This window comes from Rissa tridactyla, chromosome 1 (assembly GCF_028500815.1).
Source record: "Rissa tridactyla isolate bRisTri1 chromosome 1, bRisTri1.patW.cur.20221130, whole genome shotgun sequence".
Taxonomy (NCBI): domain Eukaryota; kingdom Metazoa; phylum Chordata; class Aves; order Charadriiformes; family Laridae; genus Rissa; species Rissa tridactyla.
The window spans coordinates 163,065,320-163,090,416 of record NC_071466.1 but is presented as its reverse complement, the minus strand read 5'-3'; the positions used below and the strand labels follow the sequence as shown (position 1 = coordinate 163,090,416).

The 25,097-nt window shown below is 56.6% G+C and overlaps 2 protein-coding genes across 3 annotated transcripts; both read left to right on the top strand.

Moving 5' to 3' along the window:
• On the top strand, window positions 1–10,168 carry NPTXR (neuronal pentraxin receptor). Its single transcript, XM_054219004.1, has 5 exons — window positions 1–585; window positions 7,542–7,764; window positions 7,878–8,122; window positions 8,456–8,635; window positions 9,013–10,168. Exons 1-5 carry the CDS (start codon window positions 1–3, stop codon window positions 9,235–9,237), a joined length of 1,458 nt encoding a protein of 485 aa, XP_054074979.1. The 3' UTR covers window positions 9,238–10,168.
• Window positions 10,169–17,281: 7,113 nt separating this feature from the next.
• Window positions 17,282–21,439, top strand: DNAL4 (dynein axonemal light chain 4). Of its 2 annotated transcripts, none has more exons than XM_054188336.1 (4): window positions 17,282–17,345; window positions 18,726–18,944; window positions 19,793–19,876; window positions 21,084–21,439. In XM_054188336.1, the coding sequence occupies exons 2-4, from the start codon at window positions 18,873–18,875 to the stop codon at window positions 21,246–21,248; spliced, it is 321 nt and encodes a 106-aa protein (XP_054044311.1). In that variant the 5' UTR covers window positions 17,282–17,345; window positions 18,726–18,872; the 3' UTR covers window positions 21,249–21,439. The 2 variants fall into 2 exon arrangements, with proteins under 2 accessions (XP_054044311.1, XP_054044310.1); XM_054188335.1 differs by having other exon boundaries at window positions 17,284–17,345; window positions 18,729–18,944.
• The last annotated feature ends 3,658 nt before the right edge of the window (window positions 21,440–25,097 follow it).

The window sequence follows — 25,097 nt, the reverse complement described above, 5'->3', positions numbered from 1 at the left end:
ATGCTGGCTTTCCTGGGGGCCATCATCTGCATCATCGCCAGCGTCCACCCGGCCGGCTCCGCCGCTCCCGCCGCCCCCGCCGCCGACAATGACTCGGCCGCCGCCGCCCTCCTGCCCGCCGCCGACAAGGGGCTGGGGGCCCTCCACGGCCCCGCCGAGGCTCTGGCCAGCGCCGGGCCGCGCCTGCCGGGGGGGCCGCCTCCCCCCATCTTCAGCCGCTTCGTCTGCACGCCGCTGAGCGCCGAGTGCCCGGCCACCGGCACCGGCACCGGCCCCGCCACCGGCCCCGGCCCCGGCCCCGAGGAGCTGCTGGCGCTGCGGAGCGCGGCGGCCCAGCTGCGCCGCACGGCGCTGGAGCAGAAGGAGCGGATCCGCATGGACCAGGAGACCATCCGGGAGCTCACCGGCAAGCTCAGCCGCTGCGAAGGCGGTCTGAGAAACCCCGCCGCCGCCGCTCCCCCCGCCGCCGGGCTCCGCGCCGCCCCGCGCCCCGGCACCATGGGCCACCCCCCAGCCGAGCCGCCCGCCGTGCGGGAGCTGGAGGAGGCCGTCCGCGCCCTCCAGGACCGCATCGACCGGATAGAGGTGCGAGGGATGCTCCCCGGGGGGTCGGGGAGGGGGATGCTCCCGGGGTCGGGGGTAGGATGCTCCTGGCGGGGGGGATGGTCCGCACACACCATTCATTCCCCAGGCCTGCTGCCACCTGCACCCCAAACTGGCTCATTCCCGTCATGAGGCTTCAGGAAGGTTGTCCTCGCCCCTCTCTTCCCCAAGGTCTCAGCCCAGGGGCTCGCCCTCAGCCCCCCCACTCTTCCCTCCACAGCAGGGTGGTCCCAGGGGGCCGGGGCTGCCCTGCTTCCCCCCCAGCCTGCACCCAGGTAGGGCATCTCACTCGCCCCGGAGCACCCACCAAGGCCTCTGCTGGAGCAAGGGCAGCAGGTTGGCAGCTCCTCGGGGTAAAAAAGGGATCCTGCCCTTTGACAGAAAGGTAAATGCATGTGATCCCGTTGCGTTACGAACAGGACATCTCACAAAGTAAAGTGTGGTGCTGTCTGCCGCGACCACAGCCCCCTTCTCCGTGCAGTTTGTTGGAGCTGTAGAGAAGGGGACAGTGATGGGCTTGCTGTGCCCATCACTGCAGCATCAGGCTGTTGGCACTGGGGAGGTGGACCCTCAGTCCCCATTCTGTAGCATCCGTGCAGCGTGTGCCCGGTGGGCTGAGCCCTGGCCCGGCCACAAGCCAGCGGCACCAAAGGCTCTGTGGTGACACCTGGGATGGGGCCCATCACAGGGCGCACGTGTGTGTGGATTTATTGGGGCTGATGCGGGCTCAGCTGTTGCACAGACCTTGGCAGAATTTGCAGAAAACGGCCAGGGCAGCGGTTTAGGCACACAAGAGCTGCTGGAGGGGAGTTGTCTGGTTTCCCTGGGGGGGTTTGCTCCAGATATCCCAGCTTTTCTGGGGGTTGTGTTGTCCTCTCAGGTCTGCCGGGGGCCAGAGCCGCCTGCAAGGAGCTTCCTGTGAGTCCTCAACCTCCTTATCTTCCCGTTTGGTTCCCTGTTGTTGCCCTCTCTACTCCTTCCCAGAGCGCGGAGCTGGGAGGGGGGTCAGGCAGCACACCGTGAGGTCCCTCACCCCAGTTTCACCCTTCTGCCCCCCTCGCTGCAGCCATGTGGGCGCAGTAGCAGCAGCCCACGGGTGGGAAATCCAGAGCCATTAAGGTCACAGGCCGAGAAACGAGACTGGGAGAGAGGGTTATCGTAATGGCTGGAGATGCGAACAGGGATAGAAAGACGGGGAAAGGCAAATAAACAGGTGCACGTGTGAAGGGAAAGAGCCGGAGACGGGAGGAAGCACCTGTGAGCTGCCAGGGCAATGCACACGCGCGTGTGAGAACACGGAAACAAACACAGAGGCACGCCAGGTGTGTGCGGGGAGACGGGGGGGACACAGCCCGGCGGAGCACGATGCCCGCAGCCCGATGCAGCCAAAGGGAGGGATGGAGCCACCCCGAAAACCCCCCTGCAGCCCCCAACACACAGATTCCCCACACGCAGGGATCACAACCGAGCTAAGAAATGCACGTGCAGGCAGCAGATGCGCTCACCCAGAAATAAATGCGGAAAAAACCCAAAATGATAAGCCCTTGTGTGCACACACGCAGACAGACAGACACACTCCCCCCTGTGTGTGCACGAGGACCAGGGGCTGCACGGTGGGACGGTGACCAGCACGTCAGTTTGAACCTCGGGGAGCATCGGGAATTTAGCAGCTCTCTGGTCACACTGTCCCCCTTCTCCGAGGAGCTGTGTCACCCGTGAGCCACCCTGGCCCCTCTCCTGGGGTTCCTGGTGACCGCAGGAGGTTTGGGGTGGAGGGGGGTGAAGCTCACAAGGGCTGGAACAGGCTCTCGCGTGTCCCTGGGGAGCCTGAAGTGATGCCGGGTCGAGGCTCACACACACATAGTGATGGGGAAGACAAGCATCGCGTTGTCAAAAATGTTCCTTTTCGCCCTGCTGGGGACCCGAGGGTCCCAAGGGTGCTGTGCAGGGGAGATACAGCACCCCGCGGGTTGGGAGACAGGGCAGTGTGGTGGAGGTGGGATGGACTGTGGCTGCCCTGGCTCCGGCCCGCCCTAACACGCTGCCTGTGCCAGCCCGGTGACAGCCACAGCCTGGTCACAGCCCAGCCAGCCGAGCCCTGGGGTCGCACCTCGGCCATGCAGTGATGGTTGCTTGTGGCCCCCCTCCCCAGCCTGCCTTTGCCCCCCCCCTAGTATATGAGCAGACACCCCAAAACACGACGGTGGGTTGCCTGCGCCTCTCCATCCATTGGCCCAGGAACATGCCTGGGCACCCCATGGCATGGGGGGCACCCTCACTCCCTCCTAAAGGGAGGTGGTGGTCACCCCAAGAGGTGACCTGGATGGGGACAGTCCTGGGATGGCCGCCAGCGTGCCGGAGGCTCCACAAAACCCGACGTGAGGGAGAGAAGGAGAGGAAACGCTGTTGAAGCCTGGGGTGGTTTAGTCTCGGGAGAGGGATGACATAAAATGCCACGGGCCCCCCTGGGAAGGCTGCATCCCAGGGCATCTCCCGGTGGGTTTGCCGGCAGGGATTACTGCTGGAGGCTCTGGAGCCGGAATTGCAGGGAGGGGGCTGGCGGAAGACTGCTGATCTAATCTGGGCGCTCTCGTCCCCGTCTGTAAGGCATAACAAGATTTATTGATGCGCCCAGAACCTATTAAGTCATTTGATTCTTAATTTTGGCGGCGCAGCAGCAGGGTTCCCCCCACCCCGGGCTTGCTCTTTGCCCCCCGCCATTTCAGCAGGGACAGGCGAGTGCCAGCACAGCGTTCACGTGAGGACATCTTCCCTCACCTCCTCCTAACCCTCCCCCCCAGGCATCGCTCGTCCTTTCCTTGTGCGCAGCAGCCTGGATGAGCTTTTTTCCTCCTGTTTTCAAGGGATCCATCCATCCCCCATCACTCTCCGCACGTGCTCACGTCCATAAGCTCAGGCGCATCTTGGCACGCAGAGCCGGGGGGCCCAGGTGCTCCTTTTCCATGCTTTTAATTACTGCTGCAAATGGAAACGGAGCGGTTTCAGAGTGGGGAGGGAATTGCCTCAGCGCCCCCCTGGGCTGTGCTGGGGTGCAGATGCCCTCCTTGACCCCATTGTCCCTTGGAGGGGAGCCGATGGGGAGGGGGGACAGAGCAATGGGCCCTACAGGGGACCCAGCCTTGGTAGAGCCGTAATAGCCTGTTTGCTTATCAGCCGGCACGCGGCCATGCCGGCCTGGCCGTGCCGTTGTGGTCGGTGACCCGGCTGCTGGCAGGAAACCCACGGGTAAGGGCATGGAAATGGGATTGAGCCGGCTGCCTCCCTCCTGCCTCTGTCTCTGGCAGAGCAGGGATGGAGACCTCCAAATTGTGACAGCCCCGGGCCACGAGTGAGGTTTGAGGGGGACAGGAATCAGCAGCGAGCTCTTCTCTTGTGAGGAGGAGGGAAAGGCCAATGCATCCCTGCTCACCCCCCCACCCCGGGCAGCCCTTCCTGGAATTTAATGACCCCTGAGCTCCTGCCTGGGTCCAAAAGGGTCCAAAAAGGTGTCAGGGTCCAAAAAACTCCCTTGCAGCGGGTGTGCCATCCTGCAGCAGTGAGCATCCCGTGGCAGTGGTGGCCACGGAGGAGCTGAGGACAGGCTGGGGGCATTCATGAGTCCGAGGAAGGGAATGGGGCTGCTGTGTGCGCTCACCCATCTCAGCATCATGATCCCTGGGATGTGCCGGGAGCATCGTCCCATGGGCATCATCCCGTGGTCCTGCCCGCCCCGTCCCAGCAGCTAAGGTGGGCATTTGTGTGCCGGTGACCGAGCGGGGCCCAGATTTGCCAGTGCATTAGTAAATGAGGCTCTGATCTCCTTACATAAATCAAAGTGAATTCGTCGACCAAGGGCTACAGCCTGCGCGAGCACACGCCCGACGTGGTTGCCCCGGCCCCCCCCCCCAACAACCTTCCCCTCCCTGCCCCCCCGCCAGCCGCTGACATTTAACGTGATTAATATTACCTGGCATCTTTCAATCTTTTTTGCTGGCTCCGGTGGCCAAAAAGCGTCGAACGAGCCTCCCCCGCACCCGCTGCCCACTCCCCTGCTGCCTGCGCACGGCGGCAGATGGGATGCCGGCCGCCTGCCGAGCAGCCGGGGAGAAGGCGCTTCCCCCCCTCTCTCCCCTCCCCAAAGGTCACCGGTAGATAACAGCTGCACAGCCAGCATTATTAATTTCGCAAATAATTTGATTTGGGAGAAAGATGCTTGCGCGACAGCTCGGGGATGCGGAGGACAGTTGAGGGATGCAGCCCAGCTCGGCACCAGGGTGCCAGGGGGGGGATCACCCGGCACATCCCAGCTGCGGAGGGTGGGATGAGGAGATCCAGTCTCCTGTCCAGCCGTGGGCTGGCTGCAAAGGTGGGGATGGTGTCTGCTCCTGGGATGACGAGGTGGCCTCTAAACTCTGCCCAATGAGGGTGCCGTCTGCATCCCTTGCCATAAGGATCATGGGGCCGGCAGCGTGTCCGGCTGTCGATGCCCCGGCTGCCGGGCTGGAGGGGCCGGGGAGAGCTGGAGAGTGAGATGGAGGGGGAAAAACTCAGGAAGGGGGAAGGAACTGAGCAAAAAGGGAGAGGCAGCGTGAGTGTGTGTGTGCACGCGCGCGTGCGGAGGGGAGCATCGGGAGGAGATGCTCCGAAGCCAGAGAAATTAAAAAGCCATAGGGGAAAAAAGTTACAGAGGGAAGAAAATAGCAACAGGGAGAAAAGCAGGAGGAAGGAGGAGGAAAAAAATAAAAGCGCTCAGTCACTACTGAATAATGTAGGGCAGGCTATCGGGGGCTAGCGAGAGTGACAAAAGCTCCCAGCCTTTTCTTTTTTCGTCATTAACAGATGGAGCCGTGCATGAAAGCAGGGACGTAGGCTCCAAACCCGCAGCTCGAGCAATCAAAGCGTGTGGCAGACAGGATCGCGCCAGCCTCCGCCGCAGCCGGGCGGCCCGAAGGGATGAGAAAAGCTCTCGGAGCCCGTGGGATGCGAACAAAGAGGCGAAGGCGACCCCCATCCCACCTGCGCTGCCCCCCACCAACACAGCCAGCTCCACTTGGATATGAGCGCGGGCAGCTCCGGGTGGGAATTATCCCTGCCGGGAGGATTGGAATTAACCTTTCCGCTCACCTTTCCTTCCCTCCCTCCATCCCTCCCCTGCTTCCCAGTTGCCTGCGCTGGCAAGTCCGCAGGACGCCCCCCACAAAAAAGAGCTAAAGTCCCCTCCCTGTTGCCAAATCCCTCCCTGTTTTACAGACACCAAAGGTAGGATGCCCTTTGCTGGCGCTTTTCCCTTCCCAGAGAGGTTTTGCTCTCTGAGAGCATCCCCAGTGCCACCGGAGCAAGCCGGCAGCGAGAGCTGGCGTTTGGTCAGGGCTGGCAGATGTCCCCTGCACAGCCTCTCTTTTCTCACTTTGGTTTTGGTTCTCTGCGTTGTTTTTCCTTGCAAAACCTGTGGTTTTGTCCCGGCAAAACCCACTGGAGGCTTTTCAAGACCTTGGAGCATCGCAGCCGCCCTCTCATTTGCAGCCTGAGTGTGTTCCTGCCTGGTGCGGGGCCATTTGTGCTCATGCCAACCTCATCTTCTCACCCCGCTCTCCCTGCTACCTTCTCCCTGCTGTTCCCGTCCGCCAAGGTTGCTTCCTGCCCAGCCAGACTTGGCTTTCCTCCGGCCTTCCCCTCCCCTCTGTTGTTCATGAGGGATAGCAAAGATTGGGGGTGACATCCTCCCCACTTGGCATCTTTGTGTGTGCGATCATCAAGTCCTGTCCATCCTGGAAAAGCGGGATATAGGGAAGAAGAAAAAGCTGCAAGCCACAACCACACATGAGAGTGGTGACCTCCTCTGGGCCAGCTCCAAGGCCGGAGGGGGCCTGCCCAAGTCAGTAGGGATGGCATCACCCCATGTCCCACCAGCACAAGCCTTGTGAATGTCAGCCATGCAGACCCCTCTCAGTGCCAGAGCAGCCATGGTGGCTCCTGCTTTGGCCTCTGACAGACCAAAGGTCACCACAGCCACTCCTGCACCTTCAGGGAGGTCTGGCAGTGTGAAGAAGGGGGTCACCATCTTTCCAAGACCACGGCAGAGAGCCTAAGACCCCAAGGGCATAGGGAAGGGAGAGGGCTGCTATTTATTGAGAAACACCAGGAGCACGGCAAAGGGCCACCTTCTCCCTTCTATCCTGGTTTTCTTCCAGACGAGATGGGGGTCTCCCAACGAGGTGGGATCTGGGGTCTTTGGAGGGTGCAGTAGCAGTTGGGAGCATCTTTGCCAGGCATCGGGTTTCAGATCAGCCAAGGGAAGAGTTTTGGCCTGGGTTTTAACCCTGATGGGACAAGATGTGCTTGATATCCTCAAGTGATGGGTCACGTCTTGAGGATTGGAGGATCTGCCACTGGCCCCACTTCTCTGTGGCATCCCGATGGCCCAGGAGAGGCTGGCTTACGCTTGCGATGAGCTACCTGCCCGACCTGGCACGTGTGCACGCACCCCCGCACACCGGCTGAGCTGGGCTAAGAGGATTACAGCCCCGTTATGTGATGTTAATGTGCTGGCCATGGCGAAGCAGCCTCACGTGCGTCAGGGAAGGGGAGCTCTGCGCTCCTTCCCGTGTTGTCTCCTCCTCCTGGGAGGCTGCCCGCAGGAGCAGAGCCAAGGGATGACCGGAGCACCCCTGCCTCCTGTCTTTGCTCTGTCTCTGAAGTGGCAGAAAGTCAGTAAGAGCAGCCAAGCTTTGTTTTGCAGGAATAAACTCAACGGGGGCTCTGGGAAGGGAGGTACAAAGTCAGCCGGAGGCTCTTGGAGAAGACCCTGCTGCGGATGCGGGGTTGTGCTCCCAGCACTTCCCATGGTGGTGCAGGCTGGGCATGTCCTTATTTAACCTTTCGCAGTGACACCGTGCTGAGTTTTCTCTTTTCTCCCTCCTTACCCCTCCCGAGTGCAGCAGGAGCTGCCAGCCCGCACCAACGGCTCGGCGCCCACCGCCCCGGCACTCACCCGCGACGCCCTCCACACCAAGATGGAGCAGCTGGAGGAGCAGCTCCTCTCCAAGATCCTGACCCTGCAGAAGGAACGCCAGGCCGCCAGCACCGACCGCAGCCAGCAGCAGCACAACATCGAGAAGGAGCTGAACTCCCTCCAGAACCGGGTGACAGAGCTGGAGCACGGTGAGTCCTGCCCGACGGGGATGGAGGTGGCATGTCAGGGTCCTGGAACAAGCCACCCTCATCCCAATGATGGGTTCTGACCCTCCTCACTCCTCCTCATCCTTGACACATAGGGCCGCCAGGCTACAGCCCTCCTGATGCTTTCAAGGTGACCATCCCGGTGCAGAACAACTACATGTATGCCCGTATGAAGAAGAGCCTGCCGGAGCTCTATGCCTTCACCATTTGCTTGTGGCTGAAGTCCAAGGCCCTGGCGGGGCTTGGCACCCCTTTCTCTTACTCCGTCCCAAGCCAAGCCAACGAGATCGTGCTGCTGGAGTGGGGCACCAACCCCCTGGAACTGCTCATCAATGACAAGGTCAGTCCAGCCAGGGGGATGGCGGGAGGGAAGCCCCTGCCCTCATCTCCCTTTCTTCAAGCCTCCTGGGAACTGATGCTCCTGGGGATGCTGGGGTGGAGGAGCTGGGAGGAAGGGGCCTGGGGTGGAGGGTGGAGGCAGGAGGATGAGGAGGATGGGGAGGATGGCTCAGTGGGGTGGCTTTTGAGACGGAGAAGCAGCACAACCAGATGTCTGTAGAATTTGGGGTGCCGCCATCATGGGGGTGCACCACTTGCTCTCTGAGGGGCTGGGGGGACACTGGGGTGCCCCGGAAGTCCTACCAAGCACCAGGCTCTTGCTCTTCTTGTGAAGGTTGCCCAGCTGCCGCTGAGCCTGAAGGACAAGGCCTGGCACCATGTCTGCGTGGCATGGACCACCCGGGACGGCAAGTGGTCGGCATACCAGGATGGTGAGCAGCGGGGTGCTGGAGAGAACCTGGCCTCCTGGCATGCCATCAAGCCCCAGGGCGTCATCATCCTGGGCCAGGAGCAGGTAGGTGCCAGCCTGACACCGAGGGCTGCTGGTTCGCATCGCTCCGGTGCGAAGGTGGTGGGGGGGACAGCCCCCAAATGGGGCGAGGGGCGGTGCATGCAGGGTGTGTTGGCAGTTGGGGTGAGGGGCTCTCCTGCCCGCTCATCTGACCTCTGGGTGGGCCATGTGTGCTCATTGTCTTCTTGTCTTCCCTCTCTCCCCGATTTGGTCCACACCTTGTCTTCTTGCATCTCCCCCACACATCTGTCCCCTCCTCTCCTTGCCATCGGGCATCTTATTCTGCTTCCACCTCTTCTCCCTCTACGCCCTGCCCATTGGATATGTGTCCCTTCTCCTGTCCCCATCCCTGTCCCATCACCTCTCCCGCTCTTCCCCAGGACACGCTGGGCGGCCGCTTTGATGCCACACAAGCCTTCGTGGGGGAGCTGGCGCAGTTCAGCGTGTGGGACCACATGCTGGCACCAGCGGAGATCCTGGGCTTGGCCAACTGCACTTCCCACCTTCAAGGCAATGTGATCCAGTGGGACGACCAGGCGGTGGAAGTCTTTGGGGGTGCCAGCAAGGGGGGCTTCACCGCCTGCGAGGAAGGGAGGAAGGCATGAGCGGCCCCTTGCCCCCTCCCCAGCGCCAAGGAGCCCGGTGGCAGCCCCGAAGCAGGGAGCCCCTTTCTCCCCTCCCAGACCACCAAGCCTTGCCGGGGCAGTGCTTGAGTCCCCCATGCTGGCATTCTGGGAGGGAGGGGGGCAGCCCTGGTGGCCTCCCTCTTGCCCCCATGCCAGCAGCGTGGCTTGTGCCCCCTCCCGGCATGTCTGCCCCCGGGTCTCGCCTTGCCCCGGTTCTGTTTCAGGAGGACCTCACCGTACCCGCAGGTGTCTCTGGTACGGCGAAGGTCCCTGCCTTGTCAGCCCCAACAGGGAGTGGAAAGATGACCTCCATCCACCCCAAGCGTGGTCCGGCCTCGGTGGGATGCCAGTGTGCGGGCGTCCTTCGAGCATATCCCCTTTCCTTATTTATTCCTAGCGCCCCGCTATCTGGTTTTGTGAGCCCATACTCCAAATGAGCCCAAAGGCTCGGCCAGGAGCATCTTCCCTTCCGGCCCCATCCCCTCTTCTCCTGCCACCCGGGGTTTTCAAGCATGGCCCCCGGAAGGAAGGAATGTCAGAGGGTCACTGGGGCAGCGCTCCCCCCTCCATGCCCCTTCCCCTGCCTCCACTGCCTGTTCAAGCAGGGCTGCCCGAGAGGAGTCCAGTTTTCGAGGCACAGGGAAGCAGAGCGGAAATCCCCCATTTTGGGGGGATCGGTCGGCCATCGAGGGAATGGGGAGAAAGGGGCAAAGCATCTCTCCCAGCCCTGGCCAAGGAGGAGGAGGGAGCACAGCTCTGCCATCAAAGGGAACAAGAACAAGGAAAAAAAATGAGAGAGAGGATGATGGTGGCCAGAGGAGCCCTGGCATCCACCTCCCGGCCTTTTGGGTATGGAATGGGGTTGCTGCCCTCACCTCTGCCTGGGTCCCCTGCTTTGAGCTGCCCCTGGCCAGGGACGGGGCTGCCGCCGGCCTTGAAACTGGGGAGGGTGGTGGGGTGGGCTGGTATTTTCCCCGTGGAGTGCCTGAGAATACGCCGTTTCCACGCCGCGTAGTCACTGACGTCTTGATACATGAGTGTGAGTGTGTGTGTGTCTGGGAGGGGTGGGAGGGTTATTTCGGGGGTCTCATGGTTGCTCAATGCGGTGTCCAGCTTCCAATGCTCCCTCCTACCCCAAGTCCCACTTTGCGCTTTTGGCGATGGCTGTCCCCCAGCCTGGGGGAGGCGAAGCGGGCAGAGGGGACAGTCCCACCACCCAGCATCACCTTCCCCCCAGGGTCCCCGCTGGTGACAGGGCAGCTCAGCCCACCAGGGGGACATGGTGGGGCTGGGGGACAGCCCTCGTGCCAAGTGGGAAACACTGTGACCTTCGTGCACCCCGACGAGCTGCCTCCTCTTCCTCGCTCGCTCGCGCGCTTTCTCTAATGCACGTTTGTGAAAGGGGCCCCTGACGCGCGCCTGTGTTGGGACGTTTCTTTTGTAAAGCTGATTGTGGACAATAAACGTGATGTTTTCTGTTCGAGCCTCCCACGGGGGCGCGAGCTCCGTGCGGGGATGGAGGGGACGAGCCGGCCCCAGCCGAGGTGTCCTTTGCCAGGATGCTCAGGGTGGCATCCCTGGAAGGAGACAGCTGCATCCCTGGGGCCCGCAGCTGCATTACAGAAATATTATCGTGAGCACCTGGGTATCGTTGCCTTGGGAGGGGGGGACGTGTCACAGTTTGGACACCCTTCATCTACCCTGTCATGGAGCAGCACAGCTGCTGCTGGGGGGAAGCACCACTCCATGGAGGAGGAAATCCCATCCCCACTACTGGGAAGCAGAAACCAGTGGGAAATCACGGCCTCCAGGTCAGACCATGATGGTGAGGAGCTCACATGGGGTATAAATCTAATTAAGTACTAGTAATGAGTTCCTGACCTAGCTAGGCACGAGCTGGTTTGCCCTCGGCATGGCTCTTGGAGCCACCTATTCTAGAGCAACCCACGGCCAGGCATGCATGATGCTGTTGCCCCTTGGTGGGTCCCATCCCTCCCAGGAAAGGCACAACCTCACCGATATTTGGGGAAACCAGAGACTCACTTTTCCCCAGGGCCTTGCCATTGCTGGTCTGCCAGTGGGGTCTCCTCACTGAGCCAGAACCACCCCCTCCGGCTCCCACTTCTCCTTCTGTGGGGTATTTAATGCCATAAAGCAAAGTCTGGGGCTCTCACCTTCAGCACATCTCCTCAAAGTTGAGGGTTTTTTTGAAGAAAAAAATAGCTCCGAGTACATATGTCAGCTGGAGCATACACTCAAGGGCTTTGTTGAGCTGGAGGCTGACCCCCACATCACCAAGAGGAGGATGTTCAACAGGTGACCTCTGCTTGCATGCCCAAATAACAGCAGCAGAATTAGGAAGGACAGCAACTGTCGGAGCAGGAAACGTCCAAAACCATCGCTGGGGTCACAAACTTAGGAAGAGGTGAAATAAGGGGGGAACTGGTCCAGAAGACCCTCCTATTTAAACTGCAGGAGCCCTACTAGAGCACTTTTGGGGCTGCCGGCCAAGGCAGAAGACCTGCAGGAGGATGAACGAGGATGGAAACAGCCTGGCCACTGGTGTAGGGTGTTGGTACAAAACCTGTTCCTCCGGAGCCCGGAAACCCAGCCCACGCCAAAATCTGTGTGAGCTCTCTCCCTCAGAAAAGCAGAACCAAAGGGAGACCAGGAGATGCTTGGGCAGGGACTTGGGTGCTGCCCTCCGCCTCCCCGCCAGACTATGCTGTCGCAATCCCAACCCCAGCCATGTCCCTGGGACACACAGATCTGTCACTTCTGGGATGGAAGAATGGGGGGAGCCCGGTGGCATGGCTTCTGCAGGGCAACCTCCTCTCCGCCCAGAGGGTCACAGCCAGTTGGGCAGACCAGGGAGGACGCAGGAAAATTTGATATAATTTATCCAGACATTTTAAAAGCTTACAGCAAAATCTGTATAATGCTCTTCAGGAACCGAAGGCATTACGGGGAGATTAGAAACTGGTTGGGAGACAGAAAATCAAGAGTAGGAATAAATATTTGATTTCCATCCTGCCCTGACTCTCTGCAGGAAGCAGCGGCTGCTTCTCACCCGTCTGGGGAGGAGGAGAGCAAGAAAGGCCCATTTGTTTTTGGTAAGCCGAGCCTTGCAAGAGCTGCAAACCTGCGACAGGGCTTAAAAGGTGGAGGAGACAACAAATCAATGGCGTTGCTGGCTGGAAGGAGTAATTACAATGACTTACACATATTGCTTGCTTCTAAATTAACCAAGAGCACTCAGGAGAAGCCCCGCTTCTCTCTAAGGGCAGCCGGTTGGAAAACAACATGCCGCATGCAGAAGAGACAAAGAACAACAAAGTCACCCTTTAGGGGAGGTTAAAGAAGGAAATTTTTAACAAGGGTGCAGAGAAGTTTTTGCGGTTGGGGTAGGTGCACTCAGCTGGGACACTGTGCTGTGTCCAGATACCTAAGATGGGAGGGGGAAAAAATAAAAGAGGGAAAGAAATGGAGGAAACCCAAGATGTGGGCAGAGCAGAGGCACTGTTGGGCTACGGTGGTTCACCGGGGGGTGGCATAAGAGGAGATGGTGGGACAGACAGACGGACGGATGCAATGAAGACCATCTGTATGCTCTCCTCTATTCCCCCACCGAGGGGTTGTTAACACATTTCGAGGGGCAGAAAGGGGCTGCTATTTCCCCTCCTAATCCGTGAGACTTGCTGCTGCAGGGCTTCCCATGCGCCAAGGGCTTAGCCAGACTCAAACAACCCCTGCCAAAAAGGGCTTGGTCCTGCAGTGAACAAGAAGACCAGGTCAAACAGGGCAACTGGAAACCTTCAGGCCTGACAGCTATTAATTATAGGGTTTGAGAAGAAAACACTGCAATTCCCAAACTCCTCCAGCCCTTACCCAGCTTTCCAGAGGGCACTGCCAGCGGTGCAGGCTCTGCCTCCCTGGGGACATGCCTCAGGGGGGGCTTTGGGGAACTCCTGTGCTCCCCGACAGCCACAGCCTCAGCTTAGGGCTCGCAGGTTGCAGTTCTGCCGCATGTCAACCTCCCAGTCCCCCCGAAACAGGTCAACACAGCCTGTTCTTCATCCCTGGGGAGGTGACACTTCCGAACCCCCGTTACCAGTGCTGCCCTAGCAATGGGAGACTGCCTTAATTGCCTCCCCGCACCTCTCCATCCTGCCAGGAGCCTCTTCCGCTCCCTCCCGGAGCCAGGCAGGCTCATTAAGGCTCGTGCGGTGTTTGCACGGGGAACGTGCCATGCTTCCAGAGCATCTGGCACAGGAACGGCCCCCGCATGGCTGCTGGCACTGCAGCAGCACCATTACCTGAGGTAGCAGCTAAGCGATCATGCGTGGGGCACTGCCTTGCCCAGCAGACATGGGGATCTAGCTGTCCAAAGCAGGTTCCTCTCTCCTCCGGAGCAGAGGGCTTGGCTGCTTTCAGCTGCCACACGTTCCCACACACCAGCATCCCCGTCTCTGCCTTCCCTCAGCTCAATGCAACGTGGTGGGGCTCTGATCCCAGCAAAATGCAGCTTCAACATTCCCATGGGGCCTCCTGAGCAATCCTCCTGCCTCCAGAGAGCCACAACCATCTTAACCCACCCCAGAGCAGCTGCAGGACAGACCTCAGCATGCCCCACGTCCCCAGCCGAAGGTCCTCCGGTACCACCCAAGGCGGTGTGGAGCAGTGCCCAGTCCCTGGGCTGCGGCCGACAGGCAGGACAGCTATCTCCAACCTGCTGCCCGTGGGGATGATGTGGGGTGGGGGGCCCAAAACTTGGCCAGAGAGAGTCTGCGGATCCCCTCTGCCTGCCGAGGAGTCAGCCTGCGTCCATCCTCCTTCCATCAGCGATGGAGACGGCTAAAAGAATGCAAGGGGTGGTGTATATAGACATATACTATACATATATGTATTTTGCAGCCAGCAGTTACATTTCTGTTTCTCAGCTAACGAGTACAACACAATTTAATATCAGATGGCAAATGGCACTTCTTTGTTTTAATGCATTTCACCATGTCTGCCGAAGGCAAAGGGCTGAAAGAGTTTCCACCTGCAATTAGTGGTGAATAAGAAAAGACCAGCCAGAGCAGAGTAACTATTGTGTTTCCTCACAGATCCGGAGGGGCGAATCGGACCCTTGCTCTGGACTTGCCTTCACCTACAGATGGGCTCCTCATCACTCAGTATAGACACTGAAGACCAGGTGACGTGAAGCCAGCTGCATATCTGCCTTTTGGGCTAGCAGCTAAGGGACCCAACAAGGTTTTGACTGGCTTGTGATGTTGTAGAGAGGCAGCTTGCAGGAAACCCTGTGCCCAAGGGCCAAGAAATGAAGCTGCCTGCATTCTGCTAAGCCATGGCAGATGAGGACAGGCCAGCGGGATGCTCTCCTTCCTCAGGAGGCATTTCAACCTTGTAGCCCCGCTGTATCACCCACCACAATCACAAAAAAATATAGCATTCCTAACTTTGAGCCCTCTGCAGTTAGGGGTTTGGCCATTTTTCCTTAGCTTTTCACCTAGGAGCTGCCGGTGAATAATCCTTACAACCAGTCCCAGCATTTCCCGAGGGAAACACTCCCTGGGGACACATTGATCAAAACCAAAGCACATTTAATTGAACCCAGAATCGCACATGCATGCGTGCTCCCCCCCCACACACGTGAACAGAGGCATACGCACACAAACACACCAGCTCGCGCTGACTTGCGGCTTAGTAGCAAAAGTGGGTGAACTACATAGGGATTCAAGCACTAAAAAAACCACAGCAAGAATACGATGCTTGAAAGTGCTGTGTCCCCAGAGAGATTAGAGTAGCTGCCTGGAGATAAAGTAATGATGATGGAAAGACCTTCTTCCTCACAGAGGTTCTACTCCTAATTATCTCCCCTGAAAAAAAAAAAAAAGCATGATCTCCCAGCTTTTATCTGTCTCTTGACAATTTTAGCTCCGTGCCTGCGTTGTTGGAAGAGACTGATGCTTGCTGAAAGGAGGAAGGAGAAGGAATCGGCGCAGGAGGTAAGAGCGGCAGGAGGACGAGGGGGACAGGAGGCAGTGCTTCATTCCTGTCACCAGCGGCAGCGAAGGCAAAGGGAAAGACAAATGATCGCTGCAACATTCTTTCTGAGCCCAGAGACGGCTCCACCGCTTCCACCACTGCTTTGTCAGGCAAATGACAACCAGGAGGTCTGATTCATTGCTACACCAGCGAAAGAGGCAACAAGATGTCCTCCCTACAGCTATAGGAGAATATGGTGAGGGATGAAGACTTCTTCACAAGCTGGCAGGGGCAGAAGAGTGCCCAGCTTGTTCCTCCCCCACTCTTTTCCTTCTCAGACAGCTAGAAAGCAACTCGTCTTTCAGCAGACAGCCAGCAATGAGGATGCTTCAAATACACGCCAGCCAGAAGACCGCACAGAAGGTCTGACCCTGGACAAGGATGGGCCCTGATGTAAACCCAGGCATGACGCCCAGCAGCCGGGGCTTTGCACAGAAGTCTTTCCCCTCGATATTATCCTGGAGCTTGCTGCTTCTCCACCTGTATTTATTTCAGACAAATACAATCCTAGACCTCCAGGAAACTGTTCAAGCCCTGATTTAGACGCAATCAGTGTTTGGCTAGCAAGATGCAGAGACAACGCAGGTTTCCTAGAGAGCTGAGAGACAAGAAAAACCTCAAAGCAAACAGACATTACAGACATAAAGGACACGGAGGGTGGGAAGGGGCCGATGGGCCTCCATCCATGAGGATGGAGGTTAGTGTTACAGGAGCTGCTTGCAAAACCATGACCTATCCCCCCCCTCCCGGGGTCATTTTCTCCTTTCCAGTTGCATCAACATGCAAACATGAGTGGTTGCCTCTCCCATTCAATGAAAACACATTAAAAATCCCTGAATTGTCCCATATTCACAGAATGGTTCGGGTTGGGTGGGACCTTAAAGATCATCTAGTTCCAGCCCCCCTGCCATGGGCAGGGACACCTCCCACTGGACCAGGCTGCTCAAAGCCCCATCCAGCCTGGCCTTGAACACTTCCATGGTTGGGGCATCCACAACCTCCCTGGGCAACCTGTTCCAGTGCCTCACCACCCTCACAGTAAAGAATTTCATCCTAATATCCAATCTAAATCTCCCTCTTTCAGTCTGAAGCCGTTACCCCTCATCCTATCACTACACTCGCTGATAAAGAGTCCCTCCCCATCCTTTCTGTAGGCCCCCTTTAGGTACTGGAAGGCCGCTATAAGGTCTCCTCAGAGCCTTCTCTTCTCCAGGCTGAACAACCCCAACTCTCTCAGCCTGTCAAAATTGCTCCATACTGGAGCAATATCCTTGCTGTTTAAGCCGAAAGGTAGAACTAGGCCTCAAAGGGGTTTTAAGTCAGAAGAATATTAAGTCTCCAGATACCAGGCAGCTTGGCTGTGCGTGCGGCTCCGAGCCTGTTGCTGAAGCCTGCCTAGCCGAAACCCACCCAGAAACCTTCATATGGAAAGGATGGGAAGGCCGGGAGCCTCATGGAAGCCCCTTTTCCAAGCTCAGGCCAGCGGAGACACGGCTCCTCCTGGCTGCCGGGAGACGGCCTTCCCCTCCCAGCAGCTCCTGAGCCAGCCCCGGAGCCGTCCCACGGAGGGGAAGCGCACAGGGCCGGGCCTGGCACTCACAGGGCAGCTGTGTCTCCTGCGGCCACGCAGGACCGCGGCCGCGAGCTTTTCCGCGGGTCTTTCCACGGCAGGGGTGTTTAACGAGGCCCCTCCGCGGTGCTGCCGGCCCCTCCCCGGCCCCTCCCCGGCCCCTCCCCGGCCCCAGGCGCTCCCCCCGCTCCCTCCTGGCAGGGGCAGCGAGCCGCGAGCGCCGCCACCCTCGCGGGGACACCGAACCGCAGTGGAAGTCAACGCAAAACGAGCCCCCCGCCACCGCCCACAAGCCCCCGCGCGGTAGCCGGCAAGGCAGACCACCAATCAGACGCGCCGGGCGGCGTGCTCACAGCCAATGGACGGCGAGGTAGGTGGGACTTCCTGCGCCGGTTGCTACGACAAGCACTGCTCTTCCTTAGCAACCGGCGCTGGGGCGGTGGTGCGGGCCGCGGCGGCGGTGGAGGTGAGGCTGTGCCCGGAGCCCCTTCGTCCCCTTGCCCCTGCCGCGTCTGAGGCCGCTTGCCGAGTTCTCCCCTCCTCCCTTCCCGTCTCATGGGGCTGAGGGCGGCGGGTCGGCGTGAGTGGGCTGCTTCGGGTGTGAGGCCTGCTCGGACCGTGTTCTGCTGCCACCCCGCACGCCTGGGTGGTGCTGCGCCGGGCGCGGAGGGGCCCCCCTGCCCCGGTGGCTCCGATCCCGGCTGCTCCCCCTCCCGCCGCCGGGGCTGTGGCGTGCTTTTCCGGACACACGGCTGGCGGGCTGCCCCCAGGCCGCTTCCCTGTCCTGTCTTTTAACCGGTGCAGCCGCCCGTCGGCTGCTCCTCCCCGGGGAAACCGCCGCCGGCCCGCGGGGCAGCCCCCGGCGACCTGCCTCGGTCTGTGGCCCCGGGCACGTCTCTGTTAAAAGCTGGGTATTGAAAGTGGGTCCCGGGGTTTGCCCCGTTGTGGGAGGCTGGTGCCAGCCAAGTGGCTGTTCTGTCCTGTGGAGGTTGTGATGGGGACATCTAAAGGTCCCACGGTCCTTTGTGTGAGAGCTTGTAGTCAGTTAGCTTTGGTGCTTTAGCCAGCAGCTCTACACACTTGGCATAAATGCTTGGCCTGTGTGGTGTTGCCTGACACTGTGGGGTTTTTTTTGTTTTCCCTTTAATATGGGGTCACCCTTGCTTCCTCTGGGTAGGAAAGGAAGGTGCTTTGTTCTGGGTGAGAGAACCAGAGGGAAGATGACGGTGAAATGTTCTGAATCTGCCAGTCAGACAGTGCTGTGCCTCTGCATTGTCCCAGAAGCTAGTTGGTTAATTATGCCCACAGGCATGGTCCAGTGTTTTCCCGTATGGTCCTCCCCAGCTGACAAATGCTTGGGGATGTGAGGAGCAAGTGCACAAACCAGACCAAGATGTTCCCATTAAACATTTCCGTCCAGACACGTACATTGATCCTGTTCCTAAAATACTCTTACCCTTTGCTTGTCATGCGCAGTTTGAAACCCTCATGGATAATAGTGTCCTGGGAAAATCCTTTTGGAATTAATCAATAGATATAGTGGCTGATGCATTGTTCTCTCCTCCCTTGTCAAAGGCTGTACACTCACTTGGCTCTTCCCTCAAGCTCAATTGGTGCTTCTGGGAAGTGCTGTGCTCTTGAAGCCTCATTTGTGGAAAGGGATACATTTTTTGGATTTGTTTGCATTAATAGTCTGTAAGATAACACTCTAAGTGTGTGGTGTGTAAAGATGGTACTGAGAAATAGCAAGCAACTGAGATGGGACAATATTCTCATAACGGTTTTATTGGCCTTGCATTTTAATTCAAAACTTTCTTTCTCTTTCCTGTGTTTGTTTTTGTTCAAGCAGTGTCCTGTGAGCCATTTCCCCTTCTGCTGAAGCTGCTCTGCCCGTGTTCACAGAGCCGTGTTCCTCTCGGCTGTTTGTGCTGCAGCACCTTGCTGAACTCCACACAGCCCCTCCGCCCCTTCCCGGGGTCACTGTGGAAGGACCATGGCAGACACCGGGGAGGGGAAAAAAGAGGAGGCTGACTATAAAAGACTTCACAGCTTTCCACTGATTAGGGTAAGAAGAGGGCTGGATTATGTATTTACCAGTGCTACAGATATAAAATTCTACCTTTGTTCTTAGCAACCTTCTAAACTAGCATTTCTCCCACAGAGTTGTTGCTGTGAGAATGTGTGTACTGGTGGTCCTGTGGAGGGGTCCTGGTTGTCACTGCTGGTTTCTCCCTGTCCCTGACCTCTGTCAGGGAAATTTATTATCATCATTGTTCCCCCATCAGCCAGGGGAAGCCTGGGACAAAGTGATCTATGTCTAACAGAATGAAGATGCTGCCTTTGGAGTCCTTTCCTGTGTTCTGGATGCAGCTTGCTTTTTTTCCTATGGGAGCTGAAGTAAAAGGTCTTGTTAGCCAGCCAGATAGCAGAAGAGGAAGAAAAGGCTGTGTAATTTAGAATTCTCGGTTATGCTTATAGCAATAATTAAGGACTGTGGTTGAGCAGTATTAACATACTTTCCCTTAATCTTAGAACAGAAAAACTGACAAATGTATTTATCTCCTCCTTTAAGCTGTGCTTACTTAGTGCTAGTCTTAATGTTAGGTAGAGAAGAATTCTGCATTGGCTGGGACAAAGGAACGAATGGATCACTTGTAATGCAATAAGCTGTTTTCATATTTACCCTTCTCTGAAACACTGGAAATTCTTGGTGTACGGACAAGCCCATGTTGCTGGTGATGCCCCCCACCTTGAAGCAAGCGTTAAAAATCACAGGGACTAGCTGCCTTTTGCCCATGCCCAGCAGTCTAGGCTCCCACTATAGCCTGTGCAAAAGTAAGGGTTCCTTACTGTTGTCTTGTGTCTAGCTCTTATTTTTCTGCTTAGTTCTTCTTGTTTGTTTGCTCTTGCCAGCATACAGACATGCCGGAGGAGATGCGTGTAGAGGCCATGGAGCTGTGTGTCACGGCGTGTGAGAAATATGCTACCAACAACGAGGTACTAGCCAAATCCCAAAATGGCCAGCCTTCAGTTGCTGCAGCTCAGAGAACCTGCAGGAGCAGGGCTAAGGGTGTGGGCAGAGTGGAGTCAGTTCCTGACATCCTGTGACTCTCTTTCTGCAGAGAGCAAGCATAGAAGGCAGCAAAGAGCTTGGCTAAATCTCAAATTCAGTTCCCTTTGTCAGCAAGATCTATAATAGCCCTTTGCGTTCTTGCAGGAAGCAGAGATTAGTAGCGATGCTGCATCCCAAACCTTACCTCCTTCCTCATCCTGCCTTGCCTGCAACATGCTTCCACTCTGTTCATAAAATGCCCTGTGTCCTGAGGGCTTGGTTCAGAGCTCTGTGGAGACAGGCCCTTCCCATCTGTTCTTCAGTGTGGAGCAAGGTCATCCCCACCAGAGTGGGGAAGAGACTCTTGTTTTGGGGATGAGTATGTGAAAGTCTTCGAACCTTCAAGTACAGTCTGTTAAGTCTTCCCTCTTGGCTTTCAGCCTCTTGAATGAAATTACTGAGACCATATAAATGAGGGGTGATGCAGAAGTTATGGTTTTTGGAAAGGTTGCCCTTAGCTTTGAGAGCCAAAGAGGAGAACACACGTGGCTCCATGGGCAGGGCACAGACTGCTTGTTGCTGGAGCAGTGTTGTGTTGGAGCAAGGCAAAGCTATGAAGCCAGAGATTGCTTCTGTCCCATCCTGCATGATAACACCACATGTCACTGCAAAATCTTCCTCTCTCCTTTTTTAGATCAAGCAGGGTGTGATCTGGAAGAAGAGAGCCTTTTAAAAGTCAGCCTAGTTTCAGTGTTTTGGTAATTAGCTGGAAAAAAAAAAATGGACTCCTGTAAAAATAGCTGCAGCTTAGTGACCTGAATCTCCTCTCACACTCGCTGCACCCAGCATAGCTCCATCAGCATCTAAACCAGAACTCTTGCTTCAGACTGTGAATAAGAGAAGTGATTGCTAGATGCAGTTCAACTTTAATTTCTCCTAGCTGCTGTGTTGAAGGCTGCTGAAAGCAGAGAGACCTGTTTTACCCTTGAGCGCAGCTCTGGGGAGCTCCTGGTTCCTGCAGTGCAGCTGCTGTACCTGTTGCCCATGGCTTGAGCAGTCTATTAAAGAGAGAAGATGACTAGGGGGATGTTTGCATAAAAACTCACTGCTTGCTCTGTCTCACCCTACACTCTCCTCCTTAACATTCTCCAGAGCGCTGCCAAGATGATCAAAGAGATGATGGACAAGAAATTTGGGTCCTCCTGGCATGTGGTGATTGGGGAAGGCTTTGGCTTTGAGATCACTCATGAGGTGAAGAATCTGCTGTACATGTTCTTTGGTGGCAGCCTGGCTGTGTGTGTCTGGAAGTGCTCCTGACGTCTGTCCGGGTCCCAGACTTGCTGCATACAAGAGATTTCTTCCTTCTTTTAACAGGTTTTGTACAATCTGGAGGTGGGGCTTTATTTTTAATAGTTAAACGTCAAGATTATTTTTTTTTTGTACTGATGTAACGGTTACGTGGGATACATATAGTTGGTGTGTGTGTGCGTATAAACTTGCTAAGCAGTCCTGTCCTTGCTCGTGGGATTTCTCATCTGTCTGTGGCTCTTTCCTCGGTGTTTGAGCCGAAGCAGGAAGGAGGTGGGGAACAGGTAACCTCACGACATGCTGCGGAGCCGTACAGCAGCACTAGGAGGGGGAAGCGAAAGAGAAAACGTTCTGTCTAGCCCTGTGTTGGTTTTTTCCCTCCCACTTGTTCCACGTCGTGTCCTCTCTTCTCTGCCTTCTCCACTACTGCGTGTTATGGCTCTGACCAGCACCTGTCTCTCCGCTCTCTGAATGCCAAGAACACCTTCGTCCCCCACCCTTCTAAGATTCCGTACAGAACTGGCGGTGCCAAGGGTCTCATTTCGGGCTGCCCGTGGAGGTGTTAGCCACAGGGAAGCAGACTTGGCTTGCCCTTCCCCGCGTCTTTTGGGGAGGGTACAACAGCTGAGCTGCCTGGGTGTAGGAGGTTGCTATGCAAACTGCCCCCTCCTTTCTCACCCACTGCACACTGAGATAGCATGAAAACACGGGCGGCTGACGACGCCTGGGGAGTGGGTGAGAACTATTCATAAGGCTCAAATGCCTCCCTGTCAGTTTTTGGGGGTGTTGCAAGTGCTGTGTACTCTCAGCATCTTGTTTGGAGGCTGGCAGAGGAAGGAGGCTCCATGTGAGATATCACTTGGTCATCAGAAACCTCACGTCTTTTTGGACTAGCGTTCTTTTTGCCTGTTTCTTTTTTCTAAAGCTGTCAATGTTGGAGGATGGAATGAACGTAATTGTATGTTACGTATATGGCATATTTATATAAATCTGGGGAACCGTGTTTTTACAATAAAAATTTAGTAAAATGTCCTTTTCTCTGTGTGTTCTAAAATGAAAATCCCAAAGTAGAGGACGAGAAGGAAAAGTAGTTCAGGAAACATGGGAGTAAGCAAGCAATGGTGTAGTTCAGGTGGAGGGCAGTGACAGGTCTCCATCCGGCATGTTTCCCAGGTGACTTGGTACGAGACACGCTCTCATCCTCCCTGTTCAGTTCCTTTCACCAGTGCAAGCCACAATGCTGAGGAAGGTTGCCAGGCCCACAGTGCTACTGGCTGAAGTCCTCAATCCACACAGCTGTCCAAGCAGTAGCAGCAAAGGAGGGTACCCGTGTCCTCTGCCCAGCCAGTGTGGCTCTGCTCCGACCTTCAGGGTCTTGCATTTGTGGCTTCCTTGAGTTTTCAGACTTTCCTCTCAGAACAGTGCCAGCAGTACCATTGACACCTCGTGTTTTATGAGAGGCCACACTCTACTCCCTAGTTCAATTCCGAAGGACCTTTCTGCATTAGTGCCTGCGGTGGATCAAACTGGTGGAGGGTCTTACAATGCCTTTTGTTCCTTCTCTGAACCTCAGTGTGATGCTAGAGATATCCTTCCTCCATTTCATCATGTCAGAAGCTCTCCTATAAGCCAGAAATTAGAGTAATGTGAAGACAACTAGAAATTATTTCAAATTTAGACGGCCTGTGCTGGTTGGGCCCACTGTCCTCTTGCATAATTCCTTATTGATCAGGTGGAAGGGAATTGCAAGGTGGGTGGGGACACACGTAACTGGTATCATAAGGTAGTTGGTACCATGATACCTGCCCTGTGTGGTGTAGAAGGGTCCAAATCCTTTGAGCTGTCTCTTGGTGTGGTTGCTCTGTCTCACTCCAGCTGGCTGCCTTTACGTGAAGATATAGCACTGTTGACTGGCGCTTTCTGCAGCTGGCAGGTGGAAAAGATTATTTTTCTCTTCCACAACTTACTTTCTCCTCTCGATTCAGGGGAAAAGGTAAAGCCAGAGTCTTTGGAATGCCCAGCATTGGAGCATGATGATACCTCCAGCCATACCATAGTCTCTTTAATCGTGCCCCTTTCATACTAATGAATAATTAACTGCTGTGTGCATATGCACAGACACGCTGGTCATGGGCATCTCTGCAGGGTCGTGGTGACCTGCAGGTGATCATAGGGAGCTCTTACCTCAGCACACAATCTTTTGGCCTCACTGCCAATCTGTTATCTCTTTGGCCACCAGCTGACCAAAGCTAATGTCTCTGTGACCTGCCTCGGTGATGGGTGAACGTTGACCAGCTCCCCAGCCTTCTCGAAGCACGAGGGTGCAAACAGATTGAGGTGAGCTAGGTGTGAATTTGCAGCGAGTCAGCTCCCACACTGTACCTCCCCCAAGGTAAGCGCAAGGTGGCTCGCAGGAGAGCAGCGGGCTATTTTTGTTTCCAAGGGTAACAGCTTTCCCACAAGAACTCACCACCAAGAAGCCAAACCTGTCTTAGCTAGTTTGCGTGCCCGTCATCGGCACTCTACGCGAAAGCACAAACCTCAGCTTCCCAAAATTCAGCTGTGCGTGTCAAGGCCCCTGCTCCCAGGCAAGCGTTCTGGCCCATGTGTGTTAGAAGAAAGACTTTCGTCCTCCTTTTCCTGTGGAACTGGCACATTTTCGGGCGCGCCCGTGACCGTCAGGGGAGTATGGTTCATAGATCAGAGATGGTCCCTTGTCCTGTGTTTTCCTGCAAGAGACCCCTCTGCAGCTGACGCTTTTGGAGCCTCTAGGGCCTATCTGCTTTTGACTATAAAACTGCAATCTCTCGCCAAAGGATTTTTACCTTCCAAATTTTCAGCAGAAAGCTGGGGAAGTTTGCAACAGGTGGCTTGCTATTGTGTTCTTCTCTCCCTCTCATTTCTTGCCCCCTGCAAATGGCTGCCATTACCCATCAAAGCACCAGGCTGAGTCAGATGTAGAAAAGGAGATGAAAAACGCGGAGTGATTCATCAGTGCCAGCCGATACGACCCTTTCTATCCTCCTGGCCCGGAAAGCTGCGATAGCAGCTCCGATGGCTGTGCTTCATGACTTCATCCCTCCCCGCTGAGGGGTGATGGGCAACATCATTATCAGCTGCCGGGGAGTCCTGACTGGGTGCCAGCAGTGGAAATGTCCTCGGATGTAGGGCTCCTCCTCCGCGCCCAAGGGTGACTGGAACCCGCTGGGAAGAGGGGAAGGCGATGGGAAGATGGAGGAAGAGCTTGGGAGAGGGGGGGGTGGCGGGGGAGGGAGACAGGAAGAAAGAGGTGCAAACTCAACCGCTTCTCTGCGATGATGTCATGGCAACGGGGTACGTGGAGATGCTGTCAGGCAGTCGGGGCAGGCTTTGAAGCTCTGCAGCTCTTCCTCGTTGCTGCGGGCTCGTGTCTGACTCGCTGAAAAATCTTTTGGTTAATATTTAATGCCGGCCAGTGTTGAAGTGCTAAGGGTGGTGAGTGCTCCACCCGATCCCTCTGCCTCCACTTCCCAATGGGATGCTAAATCGGGGTGGGGGCTAGGATTGCAAGCTCCCCTAGCCTGGGGATGGGACTCCTGGCCAGTGGGGTGGCTTCAGACCGTAGGGTCCCTGTCCCCATCTGGGTCTAGGAACGACGTGGGAGGGAGGTTTCTATCCCCCCGAGCCTGGTTTGGAGCTGATCTGGGGCTCTGGAAGAAGGAGGGTCTCCCTCTCCCCTCCCTCTCCCAGGGCTGGCTCTGGAATAAAGAAATCTGTGGCCCTGCTCCGGGAGCTGAGCCCAGCTCCTTTGATGCAAGCGGTTAGCACATGTTTTCTGTTGGTGTTTTTTTTTTTTGCTTAAGCAATGACCTAACGATC